The sequence below is a fragment of the Drosophila kikkawai genome, chromosome 3L, assembly GCF_030179895.1.
Source record: "Drosophila kikkawai strain 14028-0561.14 chromosome 3L, DkikHiC1v2, whole genome shotgun sequence".
Classification (NCBI taxonomy): domain Eukaryota; kingdom Metazoa; phylum Arthropoda; class Insecta; order Diptera; family Drosophilidae; genus Drosophila; species Drosophila kikkawai.
Window position 1 is genome coordinate 9651650 of NC_091730.1, and position 23222 is coordinate 9674871.

General features: G+C 36.8%; 4 protein-coding genes across 4 annotated transcripts in view; 3 read left to right on the forward strand and 1 right to left on the reverse strand.

Moving 5' to 3' along the window:
* mRpL39 (mitochondrial ribosomal protein L39) overlaps positions 1-23222 on the reverse strand; it is a 53753-nt gene that overhangs the window by 4598 nt on the left and 25933 nt on the right. The gene's annotated exons all lie outside the window — the stretch shown is intronic.
* LOC108072697 (uncharacterized) lies at positions 4864-5456 on the forward strand. The gene is made up of 2 exons (XM_017163934.3): positions 4864-5002; positions 5057-5456. Exon 2 carries the CDS (start codon positions 5070-5072, stop codon positions 5400-5402), a length of 333 nt encoding a protein of 110 aa, XP_017019423.1. The 5' UTR covers positions 4864-5002; positions 5057-5069; the 3' UTR covers positions 5403-5456.
* On the forward strand, positions 19150-19839 carry Tom (Twin of m4). Its single transcript, XM_017163908.2, has one exon. It carries the CDS (start codon positions 19206-19208, stop codon positions 19683-19685), a length of 480 nt encoding a protein of 159 aa, XP_017019397.1. The 5' UTR covers positions 19150-19205; the 3' UTR covers positions 19686-19839.
* Positions 22224-22649, forward strand: Brd (Bearded). Its single transcript, XM_017163925.2, has one exon. The coding sequence runs from the start codon at positions 22267-22269 to the stop codon at positions 22516-22518; it is 252 nt and encodes an 83-aa protein (XP_017019414.1). The 5' UTR covers positions 22224-22266; the 3' UTR covers positions 22519-22649.

The following is a 23222-nucleotide window of genomic DNA, read 5'->3' on the forward strand; positions in this document are numbered from 1 at the left end:
CCATTTTGTCATTTTCAGGATTTTGAATTTTAATTATTTTTCTGTGCCTTTGTGCCGTTGAGGTGGCACAATGAGCAGTCCCGTGAAAAGGTTTTCCTAGCAGGCAAAGTAGCAAACAATACTAGTAATTATTCCAAAATATGCAGACGGGTGGGATTATGCTCTTTTCAGTTGTAGACACCCAAGTCAAATGCAGATTTGAGGGTAAAAGGTAAATTATTGTTAATAATATTGTTATAATAAAAGATCATAAATATCAAGTCAAATTGTAAAGAGATTTACAGATGTATGTACATAGGGAAAAGTTCACTGAGAAAGGTATTACTTGTGGGGGTTTAATTTAAATGTCTTTGTTTTAAAAGGGAATCTTTAGGAGTTATAAATAGGAAATGAATATAGATTGATATTAAATAAATTACGACTTATTTTAAGCTACGATGTTTTAGCTAAGTTTCTCGTGTATATTTTTTAAATATTAACAAAAAGAAAGATCGATTTAGGTACTACATACAAAAATATATAAAATAAATGCAGTAACTCTAAATCAATTATTGTTAAAATAAATGTGGTAAGTATTTATATAAAAAGAAGTATTTATCTAATGAATAATATACTTCCAACTTCTTAAATCTAAAGTTTTGTTTCTATATATTCATTTTTTTATGCTTTTTTATAGGCTTTAAAAATTGTATTTCGCTTTAAAAATTAAACATTTCCTTATTACCAGAGTTTTAAAATACCAAAATATTTTATTTATTACAAATAATATATAAATAATAAACAATTCCCCCCGAAAAATAAATAAAAATTTTCAAAATGTGTTATTTATTTAAAACCATTTATAAACATTTACTGTTGCTTTCTCTATCCAACTTTCCAACTCTTATATTCCAAATATTTGTTTTATTTATGTTCAAAAATGGCAGCTTAAGTCAGAAATTGGCATCATCCAATGCGGGGGCCAATTAAAATCCTAAATAAACATGGTAGCGGACAGAATGCCAGCGGAGAAATCGAAATTTCCTGGCTGGATTACCTGGAACATTGGCGAACGAAAACAAACGTACGTTTTCGATCGGCCAGATGAGCTCATTATTGAATCGCAACCGAGTGCATCGAATCAATTCGCAACAAGAAAGATGCTGGCAGGACATGAATTCTATTAGAAACCCAATCAACCGTTTCAAATGGGATACACGTTCCCTGATCCTGTCCCCGTTTCATTCTCTTTCAATTTTCGGGTCGAAGAATCCGAGAAGCGTTGCAAATCGTCCTTTTGGGAACCATATGTGCGCAAGGGATGAATATTTGGAGTAAAGTTATACCAACTATATTTTAGTCAGGACTCTAGTTAGAATATTATAAAGGTACCCAACGATCGGCATAGGTAATCATCTTTGGTGGCCCTCGCTAAACCCAATTTGTCGGCAATTTAAAAGCAAATTGAAAGTCTCTATGTAACAATTTTCGTTGCCCGTCGAGAGAAAGGACCTCGGCAAACACGTAGGACTACCCACATAGATCACAAAGGGCGGGTCGAAAAGCAAAGCGAGAAGAGGAAACTGCTACTTTTCGCACAATGCCCGGGCGCATGAAAAGAGACACCTCCGAACTATTCCCTTGTCACTACCAATGCATCCTCCACCTCCGATCCTCGATCTCTGAGCAGCGAACACCGAACACCGAGCTCCGATCCTGACAAGCCGACGCATCCGTCACCTGGTGCGATTAGCCGTTACAATGGCGAGCGGCCACGGCAGGATCAAAGCGGAAAATTCATTTGGCTTGGTGGTCTTCGTCTCGGTTTCGCTTTTGATCTTCGCACAAGCGATCCTTTATGTCGCTCAACACGGAATTTACTAAAACACCCTCAATCGCCCAGTTCATTAGACACATAATTGTATCGAATGGCATGGCGAAGGTTGGTCCTTGGCTCTTCAACAGATCCTGTAATTGGGTTAACAAGAGCTTGTTGGACCAAGAGGTGATTTCATCGGGTTGTTAACTTTCCAACAAACTTTATTTGAGTAGGAGATGGAGGAATAACCTTCCTTTGGGATATGTAATAATATACCTTGGAAAAGTTTAGAAATGAAATTATTGACCAAAAATCTTTACTTTTCATTTTGATATTATTATTATCCCTTTATTCCTAGAGGAGTCTATTACGGAAAGCCTTGCAGATAAAAATTAGAGTCAAGCCTAAAAACATACCTTATCTTAAATAGCAATAATTTAATTCGGAAAATATTACTATGTTGGGCTTTAGTAAATTAATATACCTGCATACTGAACTAAAAAATTTAAGAATTTAAATATTTGTGATTTTTAAAGAAATATTACATTTATTAAATTGGGTTAAACTCTTTTTTTATTTATAAAATTTTATTATTTATTAATTAGCATTTTAAGGACAAATCGTAGTTGGTTTTTTAACATTTTATGCTCTCAAGAATACCTGAAATGTTCGCAAACCTGAAATTGAAATGTTTCGATATTTTTATAAATTATTTTTCTTTGGAAAAACAAAAGATGATAAATCTGAATTTTAAACAAACATAAAGTCATAACTAAGTCAAAAAATCATCAAATTCAATTTGGAAAGCTGTTCTGTGCTAGTTTTTTGTAGGTTAACAAATCTGCATACTGCATTTAGATTTTTAAGAAATCAAAATTTTGGTCAGATTTTGAAAATATTATCGATCAAATTTTCAAATTTTGAACAAAAAAAATTAATTTTTTATTTTGTTCCGACATGACTAGAAAGACTCGCCTGTTGATTCTGATCAAGAATATATATACTTTATAGGGTCGCAAATTATTCCTTGACTGCATTACACGCATTTGGCTGAAATTATAATACCCTGCAAGGGTATAATGTTTATCTGAAAAGGCACTTGATTTAGAATTTATATAAATGTATTAAATATATATTTGTACGACAACTAATTACTTATTAGAAATTAGGTTGTGCCAGTCCTGCTGTTACAATTTATTTTGAGTACTATTTTATAGTGATAGATATTGTAGCTTCTGCTTCAATTGTCGACGTCTTTTGTTAATTTTTCAATCATTTGATAAACCAGATACCTTTAACTGAAATCATTGACAATAAAATAGACCCCAGTAAAGTTTCCATTATCCAGCATTACTTTCCCATTTTGTTGTTATTGGGATCTATTCTGAGTATTCTTAAAAAACAAAGTCCTTCAATTGACACCAAATTGCTATTCACTTGATTTCAAATAACGCGAAGCACATCTGCAGAGATTCGAAAGTACAGTCTTTACTACAATGAGGGATTTTTTTTTGGGTGTATACGGATATGTAGTACAATGTCCTTTAGAAATTGACTTGAAATTTATGGTCCTCCATTATACGATTATTAACAATAATTTGCCTTTTACCAGGAATCCGCAGCTGACTGACTGCCTGAAAAAAAAGAGCAGCTCTCGAGAAAGAGTGTGTTATATGTTTGATAATTGCCAAACTATTGTTTGCTACTTAGCGACCGAAATTGCTTTCAAAGGACTGCCCTTTGTCCCCATTAATGGCTGGCAGCACCTATGAGTAATTGAAGGTGGAAAGCAGACAAATGAACAACAAAAAGCCAACTGAACAATTAATAGCCTGGAAAATGCCGTGGATACTGCTTCAAAAATGGTGGACACTCTTTTTAGGGGGCAATGACGAAGGCGAAAGTTGGGAAAGCATGCTGGGGTATTGTTTGTAATTACACAGGGAAAAAAAGATGTATTTTTTGAATTGAGTTTTTGAAATTGAGAATTAAATACTTAAAGAATTAACAAGAAAAATGTTATTAAAAAATTCATTTAAAATAATAATATTTTTAATGGAAAATTTAATTTTAAATGTTTTAAAATTATTTATTACAATTTTTTGGTAACTAATATATACATTTAAATAAATCGATCACTTTTTAATATATTTTTTAAATTACAAAAAAATATTTATATATTTTTTTAGAAAAACAAGACCTCTAGATATATTTTCTCCAGTGTATCTGCTTTGCTACAACGATCTATTTGAGAGATCTATCGGAATTATGGCCAACAGCAAGCAGTAACATGTCCAGGACATGTTGGCCAGACCCTGGGACCCCGAGAGGATCGAGGACAAAAAAAAACACAATATTCGAGTAAGTAGACAATAAATGTATGTATAATTGGCAATGGATTTTCGTTGAATGGACCAGCGGAGCATTCGTTGCGCATGTGCATAGAACCGGGGCATTGTCTGCGGGTGCAACGAGTGCTGAATGAGTGTTGGCCTCTCAAAGGACAATGCCTTCTCACTCGACCGTCGAGTGTGAATGCCGGCGAGGAGTCCAGCATTGTCCTGCCCATTGAGAGGCACTCGTGCGTAGCTCCGCAGGACATCTCCCGGTCCATTCAAACCATTCGAAGATGGAACCAACCGCACCAAAGAAATACACAAATCGTCGCACTAAAATTGGTCACAATTGCACGCAAACACGGCGAGTGCATTTTACATGCGAATTCAATTCAGGAGAATGCAATTCAATGAATGCACCAACCAGGATGTCGTCCTGCATGGCCCTGAGCAAAGTCCTTTACAAACCTTTTAGCATTGAAATTACAGGTCCAAGGCCAATAAAAAAAAGGAGGATGCGTGGCTAATACAATTTATATGCAATTGTTACATTTATCAGGGCAACCGGAAGCTGATCTTTAGTCTGTAAACAGAAATACGATTTCTCAAGGGAGTGCTAATGGCATACAAAAGGAGCGAATCGAAACTTGCTTAGTTACACCCAACTTGCTATATCATGGAGGTCTATTTGGCCTTGGATAAACTGTACATTTTACATGGATGGTGGAATTGAACCTTAATTGTTCTCCAATTTCTTTATTTTCTCATCAATACAGCATTGATTCTTACTTCCAAGTTTAACCGAAATATTATTTGACATTCAGAATAAATAGTGTCACTCGTCTCGCTTCAAAAATCTCACAAATCAGTAGGTTTACTTTAAAAATAATAATAATAATATTTAATTATATAAATACAACAGATTTTTAAGCAAAATGGAAGACACTTCATTCCCAGTGGTATCAAAAACCAACCTTTTCAACAAGTTCAAGGAGATTGATGAACTAAAAGACTTGAAGCTGAACTATTACAAAAACCATTACGATTTTCATATTCGAGAGTTGCGAAAGGAAGAGGGTCTTGGACTCGCTTTGAAAATGAACAATGATCGCTTGGTGGTCAACATGGTGGGCAGCCAATTAATGGACGATGTTCTGACTGGACGCTGCGACACTATTGACTTTGAGGACTATATGAAACATCGCAAGCGGATCAAGATATCTGAATTAGAGAAGTTTCAAGAAAATATTACAGAAAATACTTTCTAGACTGAAGAATTTATATTTATCTTTCGGTCAGAGAAATTAAAACCTAAAAATGAACTGATTCAGACTAAAACATCTACTTATATGCATTTTTATATGCATATTTTCCATTGCAGCCTCAAAAAAACCCAGATAAATTAAGGTAAATAGCCTGTCATTATCGCTGCTGCCATTGATGCTGATCGTGCACTGAAAACACTTTATATTCGTGGTGTACCGTGAAAATGTACTTCCATCTCCACCTCCATTTCCCTATCCCTCCATTACACACGTCGTGACTTTGAAAAATACCCTCAGCAATCAGACCCAGACCCAGACACAGGGTCATCAAGCGTTGAAGAAGGGATCTAATGAGCTCTCTGTCAATATAGCTGGCATCGCCGATTAACACAAGGGACGACTCTCCGCTGGGCAAATAGAGGTTTTCTTTGCACTTGTACGGCAAATATTGACACAGGACTAAGCAAACGCACTTGGACGTAGAAGAAGACAAACAGAAACAGAAACGGAATTATTCCTCGGAGACGATAGCAAGTGGCCAAGTCGATTGGAACAATATTTGACATTCCTACTTAGTTGTATATATATGTACATATATATTTTCTTAATTTTTGGCGGCACTATCCCGAGACGCGTCGCCAGACAGAAGAATATTTATTGAAAAAATAGCTATGCATGAAATTTGAGGCCCCTACCATTGTTGATCTTATCGCTGGCCAGGGATCTTCAAGTGCTGTGACAATAGAGGAAAATATTTTGTAAACCAAGTACCAAAACAGAGTGCTAGTTCGGATGCCTTATCTACATCTCGGCCGGTGTTGGGATCACTGCTCGGAATAATCCCAGAGTATTTCTAGATTGCACATCACAGATAAACGTAAATCCCTCGCATACGAGTACTTTCTGAACAATGAATAAGTAGTGCCTAACGAATGTGAGTGATTGAGTTGCTCTTTGGGTGCACTCTGCCCTCGCTCCTGGGATGTCTGGATGGAGATAGCCACTCTGATTAGTATCTGCTGTCAAGTTGAAGTGGCTATCTCGAGCAGATCCCGTCCAGCCTGCTAATTGAGCCTTCGAGATAGAAGCTGTAACCAGGAATTGGTTAACCAGATTCCACTATCCAGGATCATGTGTGAACTTAGGACCTAGAAGATGCCATAGGTGATTGGCGTAATCAGTCGGGAGAGATTGGTTTGTCGAGAAACAGTTCTATCTTGGTATATCCCATTTCCACATGTGATAAATGATCTCAGTTTATGAGCTCTCAGGAGCTCCTTTCACCGGATAATTGAACATCTACGATAAGTTTTCATTCATATGTGATTAACGAAGGGAGAAGGTATGAGGCTGGTCGTGTGCTATGCAAATACAGAAGGATCAGATTACTTTTCTTTAAAGGATTTTGAGTATAAATGAGAAATTTAGGTATTAATTAAACAGATTATATGTACATATATTGTGCTTAAATGTTCTTAAATTATGTTAATTATCAACTGAATAATTATTAAACAATTATATCAGTTTAAAAAAGTCAGATGATGTTTATTTAAAAACCTAATTAAAAATACTTTACCAATAACAAAAATTCCAGAAATTCCAAAATATTACTTTCGAGTTTTATAAGCTTTAAAGACAGAGAATAAATTATTTTTAAAGCAAACAAGGCAATAAATTTAAATGCATAATAGTAGAAAGATTATTTCCCTAGGAACCAGATTAGATCAAAGCTTTAAAATCTTGTTATAAATATATTTTTATATATTTAAAAATGTATATAAATATAATAAATTCTGAGACCTTAAAAATGTTACACAGGGAAATTAATTTTTCCATTTCAAATCCTTTTGTTTTCATCTCTCTTTCAAAAAGTCGGAAGAGGTTTATAAATAAACCTAAATTAAAATCCTTTACCAGTATTAAAAATCCCACAAATTCTAAAATATTACTTCCGAGTTCTATAAGCTCTTAAGGAAAAGAGTAAATAATTTTTAAAGCAAAGACAGTAATAAATTAAAGTATTCGAAAGATTATTTCCCCAGGAACCATCGACTTCCTGTGCTCTACAAAAGCATTAAATAGTTACAATTGTTATACATATATCTCCAAAAGATAGATCATAGGGGACAATTCAGGAGAAAGATTGAAGGATTCACGTTCCTGTTCCAGCTGAATGGCTACTAGAGAAGGCAAGTATCTCGTCCGGACATTGTGCACTTCTGCACCGCCATAGAGACATCAACAAAGCGGCGGAGGCAGAAGAGGTAGGATCGGAGGCGAGGAGGAAGACGATGCCAACAAAAGAGCTAATCACCGGTGCCGAGAAGCCTTCAAGGAGATGCCTATCTTCGCCGCTCACATATATATACACCGAAACTATATCCTTGTTTACCTACATGTCGCCTACCGAACGCCCCGAGGAAGAAAGAGAAAAGCAGAAGTCGCTCCCTCGCACACAGACACCCATACTTAAAAGACGAGCCTTAAAGATCCTTTTTTAGATCCCATACACTTCGATCCGACTACCGTGGCAAGCCAACATAGCGGTTGACCATGGAAACCCAAGACCCACACAAGATCTGTGGTCCCATATATGGCCTCGCATGCAGTTCCCTTTCCATTTCCACCTCGATTCCTTTTCCTATTGATCCGTCCCATTGTCATGTGTGTGCCGTTGTGTTGTGTCCAGGCGATTTTTCAAAGAAACAGGAAACATAATCCTACAATAACATTTTTACGCACTGAGCTCCTTTTAAGTAATCTTTACGTATGAAATTTGTTATCAATGGCACTCCATCTCTCGTGTGCATGTTTTTTTAGGCAAAATTGAAATAACACAGCCGATATGCGTAGTGCATTCATCAAATTCCCGATAATATCCCCAGATAAGGTCCATGGAAAGAGTAATTTGCCCAGGATCAAGACGGAATCTATTATCCTAGGCATATAGGGGATTTGTAGAGAAATGTGCATTTATATGCATTTCAAAGCGAATTTTCTTAAAAGGAAATAAGTAAAGGACATGGAAATTAAGCGGGGGATAAATATTAAAATATTGAATATGGGAGATTATAATTGTAACTAAAGTATAGTTATATGGAATAAGATTACTACGAATTTCGAGTTTAAATAGTCAGAAAACCTTACAAAATATTATAGTTCCATAAAAAATATATGATAAAACTATTAAAATAAGTCAGGCAATAATGTATTATTATTTTTATTATATTTATAATATTTATTATTATATTTTATATATAATTCTTTTTAGCTCACAGAAAGAATATGAGTTCCCAGTTTTATACAACCGATTTTCTAAATTATAATTACTCGTATTATTAACTTACGAATAAATATAATTTTAAATAAAAAAATTTCAGCTGATATTATTTTTATTATTATACCCTTGCAGGGTATTATAATTCCAGTCAGAAGTTGGCAACGCAGTGAAGGAGACGTTTCCGACCCTATAAAGTATATATATTCTTGATCAGCATCAACAGGGGAATCTTTCTAGATATGTCAGGAAGAAATCGATTTTTTGGCCAATTTTGCGAAATTTGATAGGGGGTTACATCATTAAAATTTTTGATTTTGATAAAAAATTGAATTTTCAAAATTTTTAAATGAAGTACGCAGATTTATTAACTGTAGAAAATCTTGCACAGAACAGTTTTCCGATTTAAAATTAATGCTCTTTTGGTCGAGTTATGATATTTTTAATTTAAAAAAAATCAAGAAGATTTTAAATATAAAAAATCTGATTTTATAATACAAAATAATATTTTTCTAAGTCAAGGAATCATTTCCGACCCCATAAACCATATATATTCTTGATCAGCATTAACATGCGAATCTTTCTAGACATGTCCGGAAGAAATCGATTTTTTGGCCATTTTTGCGAAATTTGATAAGGGGTTACATCATTAAAATTAGCAAAAATGGCCAAAAAATTTGATTTCTTAAAATGTTAAATTTGGTATGCAGTTTTTTTAAGTTAATAAAAACTAACACAAAACTGCTTTCGGAATCGAAATTAATGCGTTTTTGGCTTAGTTATGATATATTTTAATTGTTATACAAACTTTGGCTGGCCGAAGTTAGCTTTCTTTCTTGTTTTAAATAAATTTAAAAATAAATTACTATAAACTTGAAGTTAAATATATTTGTTAACAATATATATTTAACAGCTTATTGTATCCAATCTATTATTCCTATGATAGATCCTTCGATGTCAATATTTCCACGATATTTTTTTGGCAAACAATAAACTTTATTTCCAAACAAGAACATATAAGAAAGAAAACAAATCTCGGTTTATTTACCGACCGACATTTGTTCCGAGCTCCAAGAAATCGCTCGGGAGGCAGTCAATAGAGGTATCTATAAGAACATACCAATTTATAGATATTGCCAACTACTCAATCATGAAGGATAATGAGCGGAAAAAAGTGAAACGAGAGGACGAGGCAACAAATAGACGCTTTGATGAGGATATACACGTATATGGATGGTACAGCCACAGTTATAGATTTGAAAAGAAGCAACAATTTAAAAAAGAACAACAGCCAGCGAGGAGGGAATAGATATTCATGGGTTGGTTAAAGGAAAAGTCATGCAAAATGCACACAATAGGACGACTCGGAGTCCCCCCGAGGCTGTCGCATTGTTTGGGCCGCTTTTGAAAATATTTGTAAACACGTTTTTGGGAAATTCGGTGTGTTTGCCAAGGCTAACCATTGTCCCGACGGAGGAGGGTTGGAGGCAAGGTTTGGCCAACATCACAGTGAGACGTCATGGAGTTTCACGTGTTGTCACCAGCCACCAACCGCCAGGCTTATTAATAGCCCCGACAACTCATCCTGGCCGGGAACACCGAGACCCAGCCCCTGCAGTAGAATCTGTTGAAACGTGATCTCCGACTGGGTCTCGGTCTCGGTCTCGGGCGGGGGTAATCCCCTGTCTCGACTCCGGCTTTTGAAACCAAAAATTCAAACCCGAACCCGTCTCCTCTGATCCCCGGGGCACACAGAGAGTGTGCCTTTTAACGAGCTCTAATTTGGTGCTGGACCATTTCGAATAGACGACAGCGGGAATAGCAAAAAAAGGTTCCATTATTCACAACTTATTTCCACAGAATAGCTAAAATAATGATCGGTTGTCTACTCGACCGAATCCGAGTCTCAATCCAGGACTTAACCTGGAGCCAGGAACACTGTAAAAAATACGAGTAAATTTATGCTTAGTATATAGAAAATATAAGAAACTTATTCTTCAAGCTTCGGAATACTGATCAGCGTTTTGCCAAATAAGAGATAAATATTATAATATAAATAATGTAATATAAATATTAAAATAATTTAATAAAATATATGTTAAACAAAAGTAATATAATTTTATAATATAACATAGGTATAAGTAAATATAAACTTCTAAAAAGTTTTGTAAAATTTATGGTTTCTATAGATATAATTAATACAATAGTTAAATTATATTTATTTAATACCCACATTTATTTTCCCCTAAGAGAAAAATTTTCCTTAAATAAAATTATATATTTTTCCCAATAAAATTTATTAAAGTGAACATATTTTTTCTCTGTGTATGTTTACACAATGCCCGTCAAACAAAGTCCATGTTTTTGTTCGATATTCGAGACAGATCCCTAACGTGATAATCTTTTAAATTGCTCAAATTTTACCTATGACTCGACCTATTGCTCTCTCTCCTGTTGCCTGGCAGCCCTTATTAGTTCGCTTCCCTTTTGGGAAATTGGAAAATGAGATCTTGTCGCTTATGTTATTTGGTATTTTGACAAAACAATGAGCAAATTTGAAGCGTTTTCAGTGAGATATGTGTGTGTTTTGTGTGTTACCTCGAGTCTTTGGCCAGAAATGCGCGGCTTGGCAGCCAAAGTCCTGTCTGGCCCCATTGTTCCTCATATGTGTACAGTTTTTTGTTTGGAAAAACGATTTTCCTTGCAAGCATCTTAAGTGAAAGATGCTGCTGCTGCTGTGCTGTAATCTTGAGCTGATTTGATGTTCATGTGATGTTTACAGGGGCTTTTGTCTGGGACATTAGGCGGTTAACTGGGTTCTCCACGGGGATTGATTTCTTGTTGCGATCTCAAGGAGATGGAGTTTGGGATATTGGGAAAAGGTCTTGAGTATGTGGATCAATAAATATTTATTTCGTGTTGATTATTGTCGAGATTTTTTTGTGGCTTAATAACTAAGATACGAATTTAGTTATTTGTTTGCGGTACAGGGTTTTATAAATATTATTAGTTGCTTATTTGATTTTTTATTTATATAAACAAACTAAATATTTGCCTAAAGGAATTACTCTTTGAACCGAGAAAATGTGTTTAATTTGCCTTAAAATATTCAATATTATTTAAGAAGATGAAGCAAATTTAACAACATTGTAATGTACAAAAAGTGTATTAACTATTTTTTAACGCTTCAAAGATGATGATTAGAATAGCTTAACATTTTTTAAATATGATTTAATCATGAATAGGTTGTAGAGATAATATTTTTTAATTTCTTTCTTTAATCTTAGTCTTCTAGACTATTAATTACCAATAGAAATTATGCAATGACTCTTTTTTTTAAGTCTACAAATTTCAAGGATATTTTTTACCCGCCTTTATCCTAAATCTGATTATGCTTTAGTAATCCCCTAATGAGATCCCGACCTGAACTCATTAAAAAATCGTTCAAAAAAATATCGACTCCTACAAGCCATCGAAAAGGTAATTAACGATGTCCCAACCCGATCGCGTATCTTATAGCTAGGTCCTTGAAGCGGCTCCAGATCCTTTTCATCTCAAAACTACCGACTCACTTCCTATCTGCCATCGTCCCGAAAATAAAGGTTCATTAGTAAATTTCCGAGCTAAAAAGGCTGCTTAGGCATGATCATCTTAAGTATATATACTCAGGGCAATCAAATGATGTTTTAGGACTCACTAGAAACACTTTTTCAGGGGAACACAGAGAGGGGCGGAAGGGGGCGATGACTACGCCCATGGCCGCCCGGATAGACCTCCAAAGTCAAAGAAAAAAAACAGTGTTAACAATTTACACCAGAAAGTCTGTGCCGCCATCAATCTTCCAACAATATCGTTTGTAGCTGATTGTCGGGCTCAACTCCCAAAAACGCCCCCCAAAAGAAATGTTAAAAATTTTCTAATCTTCGAATATATATGGACTTCCTATGTAGTACAGCTTCTACATGGACAATGCCCAAAGAACGCCCCTCAAGAGCCCAAGATCGGAGAGCGAAGAGCCAGGGAGAAGAAGAACAACAAGATTGGAAACCCAAAATCAATAAAATGCAGCGCCGCAGGGGACACTGGCGAGTCATGGGCCAGGGGAAGGGCCAAGGGCACTGCAGTAAGAAAGAAAATAAAATCAAACAAAAGAGACCCTGCACACGTGTTCACAAAGGAAAACTGACCGACACAATACGATCGATCGAGCGACCCTAGTCCGAAAATGTTCCACTAAAATTCGGTTTAAATTTGTTTCATTTGCTATCCCCTTTTTTTAACGATGCTAGACCGCTTTTTGGCCATAGATTGGTTATCCGTTTTAACAAATAGGTGTGTAAAATATTTTCAAATGTCCAGACCCTTGCCTCAAGGGATAAATCGAACATTTACTGTGAAATTGAAAATTGGGAAGAGTCATTTGAATAATTTTTCTTGTTTCTTTTTAGTTTTTAAATGAATTCACCTTGTAATTTTAAGGGAAAATGTGAAAATGATATGGAAGAGTACTTAAGGGTTAGCGAAACGAATTTAAAATATTTCAGAGATTACAGAAACCATTAATAGGCTTGGTTTTTTGGTTTTAAAATGGGCTGTTTCATTTTATATTATTTGTCTTGTATATTTATGTAGGGTCATTATAAAACTATATTATTTATTTCATTAAGCAATAAATAATTTATGTAATTTAAGAAAATTCTTTATAAATCCTCTTTTTATAAAGTTGTTATTCTTAAAAAAAATGTAATGAAGTGAAAATTAATATTTGTAGCATACTTTTGGACCAATTTTTTCATTAAATTCTAATTATTTTTAAATTATACAAATTCAGCAAGTATTAAATATATTTATATTTATATTTTTTTCAAGGTTCCTCCGTTAGTAAATGATAATATAAGTATTTAAGGTTCAATTTAATCTTAAATTCTAACTACATTTAGGGAAATATCAATTAAAAACAATTTGACTTAAAATTAAAATTAAATGACCACTCGGAATAATTAATTAATATAAGAAATAATAATCAAATATTAAAAATACACATAGCTGCATTAAACAATATTTTTTATTTTATTATTTAATGCATTTTGAAATTAAACATTTAAACTAAATGCTTACTCGAAAATATAATATAAATACAAGAACTAATAAGAAATTATTCAAAGTATAGCTGCATTAAACAATACTTTTTTTTTATTATTTATTGCTTTTCAATTTAAAAGTCTCATCCTCCTCCCCTTACTTTAACGACCTTGTATATAAAGTGATCTTGGTGGCCGCCATGTGGCCTTAGATTGGTTTTCGATTTTAACAAATAGGTGCCTCAAAATATTTCACAAATTGTCGGCTGCATATGCATATCCATTAGTCCCAATGGAGCATGGATCGTAAATAATGATCCTCGGCACCGACAACACTCGAGACTCCACAGCGAGGCGCAAGGATCGGGTTTCAACGAGGGTCCTGGCACCGAAAAACCCAATCCCTGCGCCGATCCCTGTTATATTTGACAACACGGATTTCATCTGTGCGTGTCTTTAATTGTCAAGTGCAGTTTCTGACACAAACCCAGGGACCAGCTCCTGAAATTTAATGCCCCCGACATGCAAGCCGATCGATCTCGTGTTCGAAAGTGCAGTTCGGGCGTTGCCCCGCCATCGAAATCAGGTCCTTAAGGGCTCAGGATCTGGCTCGCAGTCGTTTCAAGTGCCGCATTCGGGGCGAGGAGGCGCAAGTGTTTACCATGCCACAATAATCTTTACTAATCAGCTATGAAAACTACCCCGGCGGAATGTTATCGGCTGTAAAATGATATTTGTGTCTGGCACTGAATCAAACTCAAGCATGACCAAACCGACCAAACAAATGTGTTCTTCGGGAATATGGAGAAATTAAGTTTCCATTTTTTGGGGGGCTGGTCCAGAGCCACTTGAGAGGATCGTTCGGCAGAGTAAACGATAACTAACGATCCCTAAACTGCTGATTGAGCCAAGCCGAATTGTCGACAAGATAATGCACTCTCTCTTCAAAATATAAATATATTTTTTTTTCGTTTGGATCCTTAATGACTCTGGCCTTGTCTCTAAAGTAATTGAAACGGTGACGCCATTTAGAATTATCAACCAAAAAAAATAAATGGTTTTCTTTAGCGACAGTTCGGTCGATAAGGTTTTAGGTTTTAGGGGTACAGGTAACACTTTGGTTTAGGGCGGAGGTACAGGTAAGCGTCCCCGCAAGGCGTCTCGAGTCGTTAGGAGGACAATAAACGCCAGGACGCCGGCGCCAGGAAAATTAACCATCGTCTGGCATTTTTGTCATTCGGTTTGACATTCCTGGAATTGGCAGAACCTTTCCAGAATTTATATGGATTTTTCTTTTGTCCCAAAAGAGTGCGATTTTTCACACTCGACAGGAAGGAGAACAACTAAGGCACACACAACAGGTTGATGTCAACCATTTTTGGGAGATGTGAAAGTTGCAAACAAAACTCAAGACGTTTGTCACCTTTTGGTGCAGTAAATTCTTTTTCTTTTTCTTTTGGGAAAAAAGTATTAAAAGATTACAAAAATAAAAATAAAATTTTTATTTATAAATAAAAAAGGACAGAAAAAATGCAAAATTCAATGACTTGACCAAATTCAATTTCAGATACCCATCTAACTCAGCAATTTCATTCCAAACACTTCAAGCCCCTTTTGTAAAGTAAATAAAATATAAATAAAACCAAGGCCAGTCCCGTTCAATTACCCAACCATGAAATAAATCCCCACACTCCATATAAAAACCTTTAAAGGACAATTTCAATTGCTCAACCCCAAGAAACAATCTTCCAAGGGATCGTCTCATTTGATTTTATAATTCGAACCCAACCCATCAATCAATCAACGTGGCGAGTGCACAAAAACATCACCTTCAAAAATTCAAATTCTATTCAAAAGATTATTTTTGGGGATTCTTCTTTGCATCTCCTTACAATTCCGAAACATTAACATTTTTTTCTGGGTACATTTTTTGTCAAATCGAAGTGAAACCAAACTCTTTGCGTTTGATAGGACCCTTTTACCATAATGCCAAAAGAAGAGTTTCTGATTTCGGGGCAAAAAGAGAAAAGAAGAAAACCAAATCGACGTTGGACAATGGCAATCTTTAATCCCTTTTTCCGGAAGGTCACAATTACGCTGGATTGGAGTGGCATTCGACGGTCATATTGGGTATGCCCAGCCCCCTCCTCCGCCGATTGTACATTGTTGCATTTTTGGTTTAAAGAAAAAGGGTCCAGCGCTGCACACGTGCAAGGGTCAAAAATACTCGTCGGCAGCATCGGCGGCAGGTAGAACGGCGGAACACAAAGGCCGACCCCAACGCACATCATCAGAAATGCAAGATAAAAGAGGATTAAACGAGACGAGAACGAAACTAGCCGAACCCTAAAATGACCCAAAACTAATGCACCTCACGGAGGTAGTGTTAACGGTCCACTAGTCGGCCATCAACAGCCATGAAAAAGCAATCATCATCGCGAGAAAGATCCCCTAGATCGTCTCCATGATGTTTGCAGATAAGATTCAAGAAAAAAAACTACCTTTACTACTATATAGTAACTCTAAAGCACTGATCCCTTTGGCAAATAGGAGACCTAATTTCTACCGAATGTGGGAGAAATTTGGTCCAAGTGATCGTGTCTAGACTTGCTCTGGGTTTTTTGAGGATCTTTTCAGGATCGAAAACTGTTGCACGTGTGCAAACACTGAAATTGTGGGATCGGTGGCCTTTCTCCCTTTCTTTTCTGCTGCTTGGCAGACAATAAAATGTTCCCATTTGTTAATGACAAAAAATAAGGAAAAGAAACTGAACAAAAAATATATGCAAACAGAAACAGACACTTTACAATAGAAACCAAATATTCAAGAGTTTTCCTGAGTCGTTTAATAACGAATTAAAAATAGTTTAATATATAATTTAAATATAAATATATTTTTAATGTTGATATTATAAAAAATATGTAAAAAACTATATATTATTTACTGCCTTAAGATTAATGTTGGAATTATAAAAAATATATAAAAAACTATATATTACTTACTGCCTTAAGATTAATATGAGTTTATAGTTTGAACTTCTTTAATAACGAAAATTAATTTAATTTATGATTTTTAATTAACCATTAGGAATATTAATTTTTTTTAGATTAAATTATAATCGCAGGCCCTTACTTTGTTTTAAAATATGTGTTTTGAAATATATAAATATATTCAGAAACAAACCTGGTAAAAAAAATAATAGATGCCCGATAAAAATGACAGCGCTCTCAAATTCTATAATAAAATATTTAACAAGCTAAATTTTACAAAAATATACATTTTAAGAGCTGTAATCTTGTGTAATCTTGATTTGTGATATTAGTTCCCTAAAAAACGCATTGATTATATCGGCCACTACTTGATGATCCAAAAAAAAACCTAAACAAACTCAATAAATTCACATTACCTGTCCCATTTACATATCACAGCCATTATTAATTAGTACACCTGAGAAAAGTCATCGTCAAAGGTTGAACAATAACCCAAAATTAACATAAAATCAACGTGATATGCCTTTCATCGATAAACCATAATGGGGATCAAAAGGGTAAACGGAACGAGTTGCATGTGGAGAGGGTCAAATCGGGTCAAGCACGTCTTCGGGCCAAGTGAAAAAGCCCCCTGACAGCCATACAAGTATTTTAACCCCTTTGACTTTAACCACTGCAAGTGATACAGATATTAACAGCAGCAAATTGGGGCAGAAACAAACAGGTTTAGTCCCAAATAAAAAAGGGGAACCTTAAGCTAAAGAAGAAGCTCTGCGTAATCAGGAGCAGAACCATCACCAGGCGGGGGCCAATTAGGGACCCTCTTAATGATGGCCAGGACAACATCCAACTAAAGAAACGGCCGTTACAAGAAACCCGAGTCCCGGAGCCGTTACAAAATTATGAAAGTAACCTTCGGGGGGCAAGGGAAAAGGGCAAATAACAATTAGGAGGCGACTCATAAACGAAGTGCCGACGAAATTCCAGTAAAATGCGTAAACCGAGCCAAAACCAAAACTCTCGGATACAAAGATACGTATCTGTCTGAACGTGCTTCTCCCGCGTCGTAAATTTTTCACGCATCAACAGAGTGAGCAGGTCCCTCGAACCTTGGAAAGAACAACAATGACAAACAAATGCGATCGGAAGGAGCTGAAAAGGACCTGCCAAGATTTCCCAAAATGCGGCATTAATGCATATTGACTAACCTTGAGAGTCCTATTCCCGAGCCCATGCAAGTACCCGAAAAAATACGTTACTTTCCCAAACTACCTACAGGTTGGGAAAATGCGAAAGAGGAAAAATGTTAAATAGGGACGGAAAAGGACGTCGGAGTGGACGGACAGAAGGGCACTTTCGGGGCCGTCTCAATGAAATAACGGACAAGTCCCTTGTCCGCTTGGGTATTTCCAGCGGCGAGATTGTATCTCTCGGATGCGCAAACCTATTGTTTGTCCATATCCTCCGTCTTTTTTTTCGGGACACTGTGTCGAATTTTAAAATCTCTCTCCCCCCTCACACCAGGACTCGGAATTTTTCCAACAAGTTACGACTTGTCGGCTCTGTACTCTCTTGGAATTTTTCGTCTGGGATTTAGGGATTTCAGAGATATTTGTTTTTGCATCAGAATCGAGCAGGTAGCGAGAGGAGAGTCTGTGCAGGGGAGGGTGAGAAGTCTCTGCGGGGGACAAAAAAAGAGAACTCGAGAGCAGAGCAAGATCAGAGAGATTCTCGAAAAATCCGTTAAAAATCCAGCAGAGAAAGGAGGATGGGAAAAGTTATTCGAATAGATGGTACCTAGTGTGGACTTCTCCGTTTACTATAATATTTCTATATTAAAATATATATGTTTTTACTAAAATATACATTCTTTCTATATAAAATAAAAAATATATATTATTTTATATTATTTTGCTAATGTTATATTATGAATCGTTCTAATTTAGCTTTGTTAATTATAATTTTCCTTACTGTAACTATTTAATTAATAATTTCTTAAATATATCCTTTAAACTTAACCTTTTTTATAGTCCATGTAATGATATTTATATTTATAAAAATATATATTTAATACTACAAGACTTAACATTCACATTCCTATTCATTTTCTACAAAAAATTCCTCTGAAATCTTATTGCTCTTACTCAAACCCAGCATACCCTACCTGCTCAAGGGTAAGGATCTTCTTCTGTCAAACAATACCAGAGACCGGTCTCCATAGGCTCTCCCTCTCTCTGGGTTTTGTGCAACCACCTGCCTGCAGTCTGGCCTCCGATTGGTTGAACCTACGATCGTGAGAGTCACAGCTCTTCAAGAGAACTCTCCCCCGCCGCGAGAGCTCATAGAGCGCAGATGGTATAAAAGGAGCCGGGCCCAGAGCAGGGAAACCAGATCAACATCAACCTCTCAACTGCAACAGTTCAAGTTAAATCCGAGAACTCCAACAACCTAACTCACAATGTCGTTCATCACTCGGGAATACAAGTTTGAGAGCAGCAACGTGATGCAGCAGAAATCAGATCAGCACACGATGGCCATGCGGAGTCTGAAGAAACTGGTCAAACCCCTTCTGCGGCTGGTGCGTAGGAAGCAGCTACTCCGGAAGACCCTCGCCGAGATCCAGAACCAGAATGCAGTCAATGCCTCGCTGGAGGACATGCGCCGCGATCCGGCGGCCAGTTGCGATAACATGGCCAACGAGGAATTGGAGCAGCGACTCTACAGTGATCTGCGCCAGTGTCCCAACAATGTGGCCATGATCGTCCAGCCGGGTCAGCAGCAGCAGGCAGTGGTGCCAGTTCATCCAGAGCAAACCTTCATCCCGGTTCACTTTGCACGCACCAGCAGCGGCACCTTCTTCTGGACATCGGCCGAGGGCGCCCGCCAGCATCACGAGCAGCAGATGCGCCAACAGTTCGATCGCTGGGTCCAGGCCTAGAGTCTCCATCGGATCAACCATCGATCCTCATCCCAACTCGGCAGCTTTAAGTGCAAGTGTCTCCCATCCATTGGACGTCGGATGGACGCGGGTTCAGCTTCGCATGTTCGTAATCTCAGGGTGATATTAGGCATAGATTGGATCCCTTGGGCAGCCGCCCAAAGGAGACGCAACTCTAATTGATATTCAATTGTCACAATCAAGCGTTACTACACGTAAACTCATTGTGATCCCTTGTGTCTTATTAGCTTGTTAGGTTAGTCTAAGTCGAATCATTGTCTTCCATGTTTGTTTGTTAGGGTCTTTCGAATAGGTACCTAGGCTAAGAATCATTGTCTTCCATGTAAAATTCTAGATATAAGAACAAAATAAAATACTGAAAAAGAAATTCAACTTGCTTTATTTATTTCTCTTGGTAAATTCTATCCACAGAAACGCTAAAGAATAAGATCTTCTTAATATAAATATGTAGATGTACCTTATCTCCACAGAAACAGAAAGGAAAATCCTTCTTTCATGAGGAAAATTCAGAAAAAGATTGCTCATTGGAGGTGTCCTCTCTGGGTTTCACTTCTGGTTTGAATAATTAGAAATTATATTGGATTCTTCCTATGCTGGTAACCGCATGCCAATCAGTGATTTTATTGTTTCCTATTTGAGCATCAGTTGGAGTAAATAGATAATGCTGGTTAGCAATTGGAACTGGAATTGGGTTAACACAAAGAAAACTATTTGTTTTAATTTATACATTTTACTTTAAAGATTTTTGCAGCCACCGAAGATTGGTGCTTTGTTTAAATATGCATTTAAAAAAGCAAGAAAGAAAGTGTTACTTTAAAATTGAAGTACTTTAGGCATTTCTTTTGCGCGGATTTTTATCAGAAATTTAGCATTATGGATTAGATGGCAATGAATAAGCCCCTTATTTATGTATTAATTTTATTTCTTATATAGATTTATTATATCCTCTCCTTAACCTTTCCCATAAAAAATTCCAGACAAATTACAATTTTATTACCATTCCATCCACAATATTTGGTTTCACTTTGTTCAGAAACTAATTAGCTTGGAATGGGATTTTATGCATTTTATGCAGGCTTCATTCAGGCGCTTGGATTTCACGAAACCTGACACTGACAACTACACTTGAGACGCCACGAAAATTGATTCTTCAAGGGTTTATGGGGAATTATGCCTGCGGAATAGTTAAGCGAGCCACAAACATGCAAGATCCCATAGATTTTCACCCCCCAAGTGGATAGAACAGGATCCTAGCCAACGACAAGATCCTACTTGACTGGAATACGGAATGGTTCCCAAAATTACAATTACCAAGTATTTCAATAGGAGACGAAATCTGAATTTCAACACGAAACGAAATGTAATTTTATTTCTGTAAGAAGAAGGGGACAAGCCAAAGGAACAAGTGTGAGGACAGTGAAGACTGTCACGGAGAAATATAGTTAATGCCTTTTAAATTTCAATACAAAAATGCATAGGTAATCTTTATGATTTGCCAGTTGGCAAGAAATATTGTCATAAACTTAAATATAATATTTATTAAAATTAAATAAATAATTTAATATAACAATAATAATATTAAACTTTAAAATTGCAAGTCAAACAGCAGTGAATTAATAATAAATATTATTTATTTGTCCTCGGATATATTAGAAAAAATATATCAAACACTCTACTGTCCTTCCCTAATTTTAGGACAATACACTATTCCTATTTTTATTTCAATCTAAATTTCAACACGAAATGAAATTTACATATTTCCCCTACGAAAAAATAAAACCCAACCAAAAAACAAGTGTGAAGACAGTGAAGCCTGCGCCATAAGAAATCTCCCGAAAAATCTCTCCCTACTTGCAGCAGCCAAGAAACCTAGAAAAATCTTTAAGCAATCCCATGGATTCTTCACTGTATTCCAAAGGATACCTAAGACCTACCTGTACCTATCAAAAAAATGAAATGTTGACGTGTAAATATTTCTCGACAACATGTGTTCAACGAGGGTCTGTCACTTTTATCCTCCACTGTCAGCCTATTAACAATTAATAGCCAAAAACTAATCAAGGCATAAATTCGAGCCGAGTCCTCCGCAAACAAACCACTCAAATTACTGAACCGAACCCATGAAAAGGGATGGTTTTTCCTCGCTCCTCGATTCTCCCTCCACGATCCTCGGTTCTCGTTTGTGCATGCTTGCCGCATCGTCCGATAAATATTCGACTGAAATTATACTCTCCCACGACGAGGCCAAGGGAGAGATTTATTTAGGATCATCAGCGTGGAGGCCTCACTTTCCACACGTGCAAGGGTCGCTCGAGGAAAAAAGGGACCCAAACCGTAGCCGAAACTACCTGCCGAGAGTCGGGGAATGCGTGACTCTCATATTTGGAGAAACCGAGAAACACCTGCGCCAGGACGCTACCTGATTGGCCACGAATAGGGGTTGGTTTCGCCAGGATTGGGTATAAAAGCGAGGCGACATTCCGAAGAGGACATCACATTCAATCGCAACGTTGAACAGTCAAGATCCACTGAACTCTACGACTTCAAATAAACTGCAAAAATGGCCTACGAAACTCTGCTGAACACCACCTACAGCCCTGTGGCCTGCCAGAAGAAGACCTACACCCCCAAGAAGGCCGTGAAGAAGCTCTTCAAGGTGGCCTGCAAAATCTTCAAGTCCTCGGGACACCAGTCTCTAAAGAACACCAGCATCACCGCTCCCGTTCCAAAGGACCTTCCTCAGCCCGCCTCCGATGAGGAGTTGGAAAACTCCCTCAATGAGCAACTGGAAGCCGAGCTCGTCCAACTGTGATCGCGGAACTGGACCAACTCCAGATCCCACATCCTGAACAGCTTTAACCAGACTCCTCCGGAATCGGTCTCTAAACATCCGCATCAGCTTTAACTCCACGATCCAAGTGGAAATCTTAAAATGCATAAACAACCAGCTTTAATCACTGTCTTCCATCTATGCTTAAGAGTATGAATAAATACATAGCATTAATATTGAAAAACTTGTTGGCATTTCATTTCGGAACTCGTATTCGAGAACTTTCCCTTTGTCATTGTAATTTCCTTAAAGGTTTTCCAAGAATTTGTAAACCAAAAACCGTTCTTACCCCTTCCCTCCTTCCCAGGCAAGACCCTAAGAACCTTAACTGGAAAAAACTAAAACCTTTACCTGTTCCCTTTTGATTTAAACCTGTTCGGAACCTGTGGATTCGAAAAACTCGAAAAAAAATCAAGCTCAGGGAGGGAACCGAGAAAACCTGTTGTCCCGCGGCGATTTCTGATTTTCGTTTTCTGCGCTCCTTCTTAGGGTTGGGCCCTGGACAAAATAAATCTCGAATTGCATCGGAACAGGTAGAAAGGGACTGCGTCGCCTGGTCCCCGGGATGATAAACAAAAACAAGGGCCGGCAGATCCAGAGCCAAGGCAACAAACAACAACAAAGCCAATCCTATCTCAATAATAAATGCGAAAAGGCCGCACGGATCAGTTCGATCTTTCAGGCAG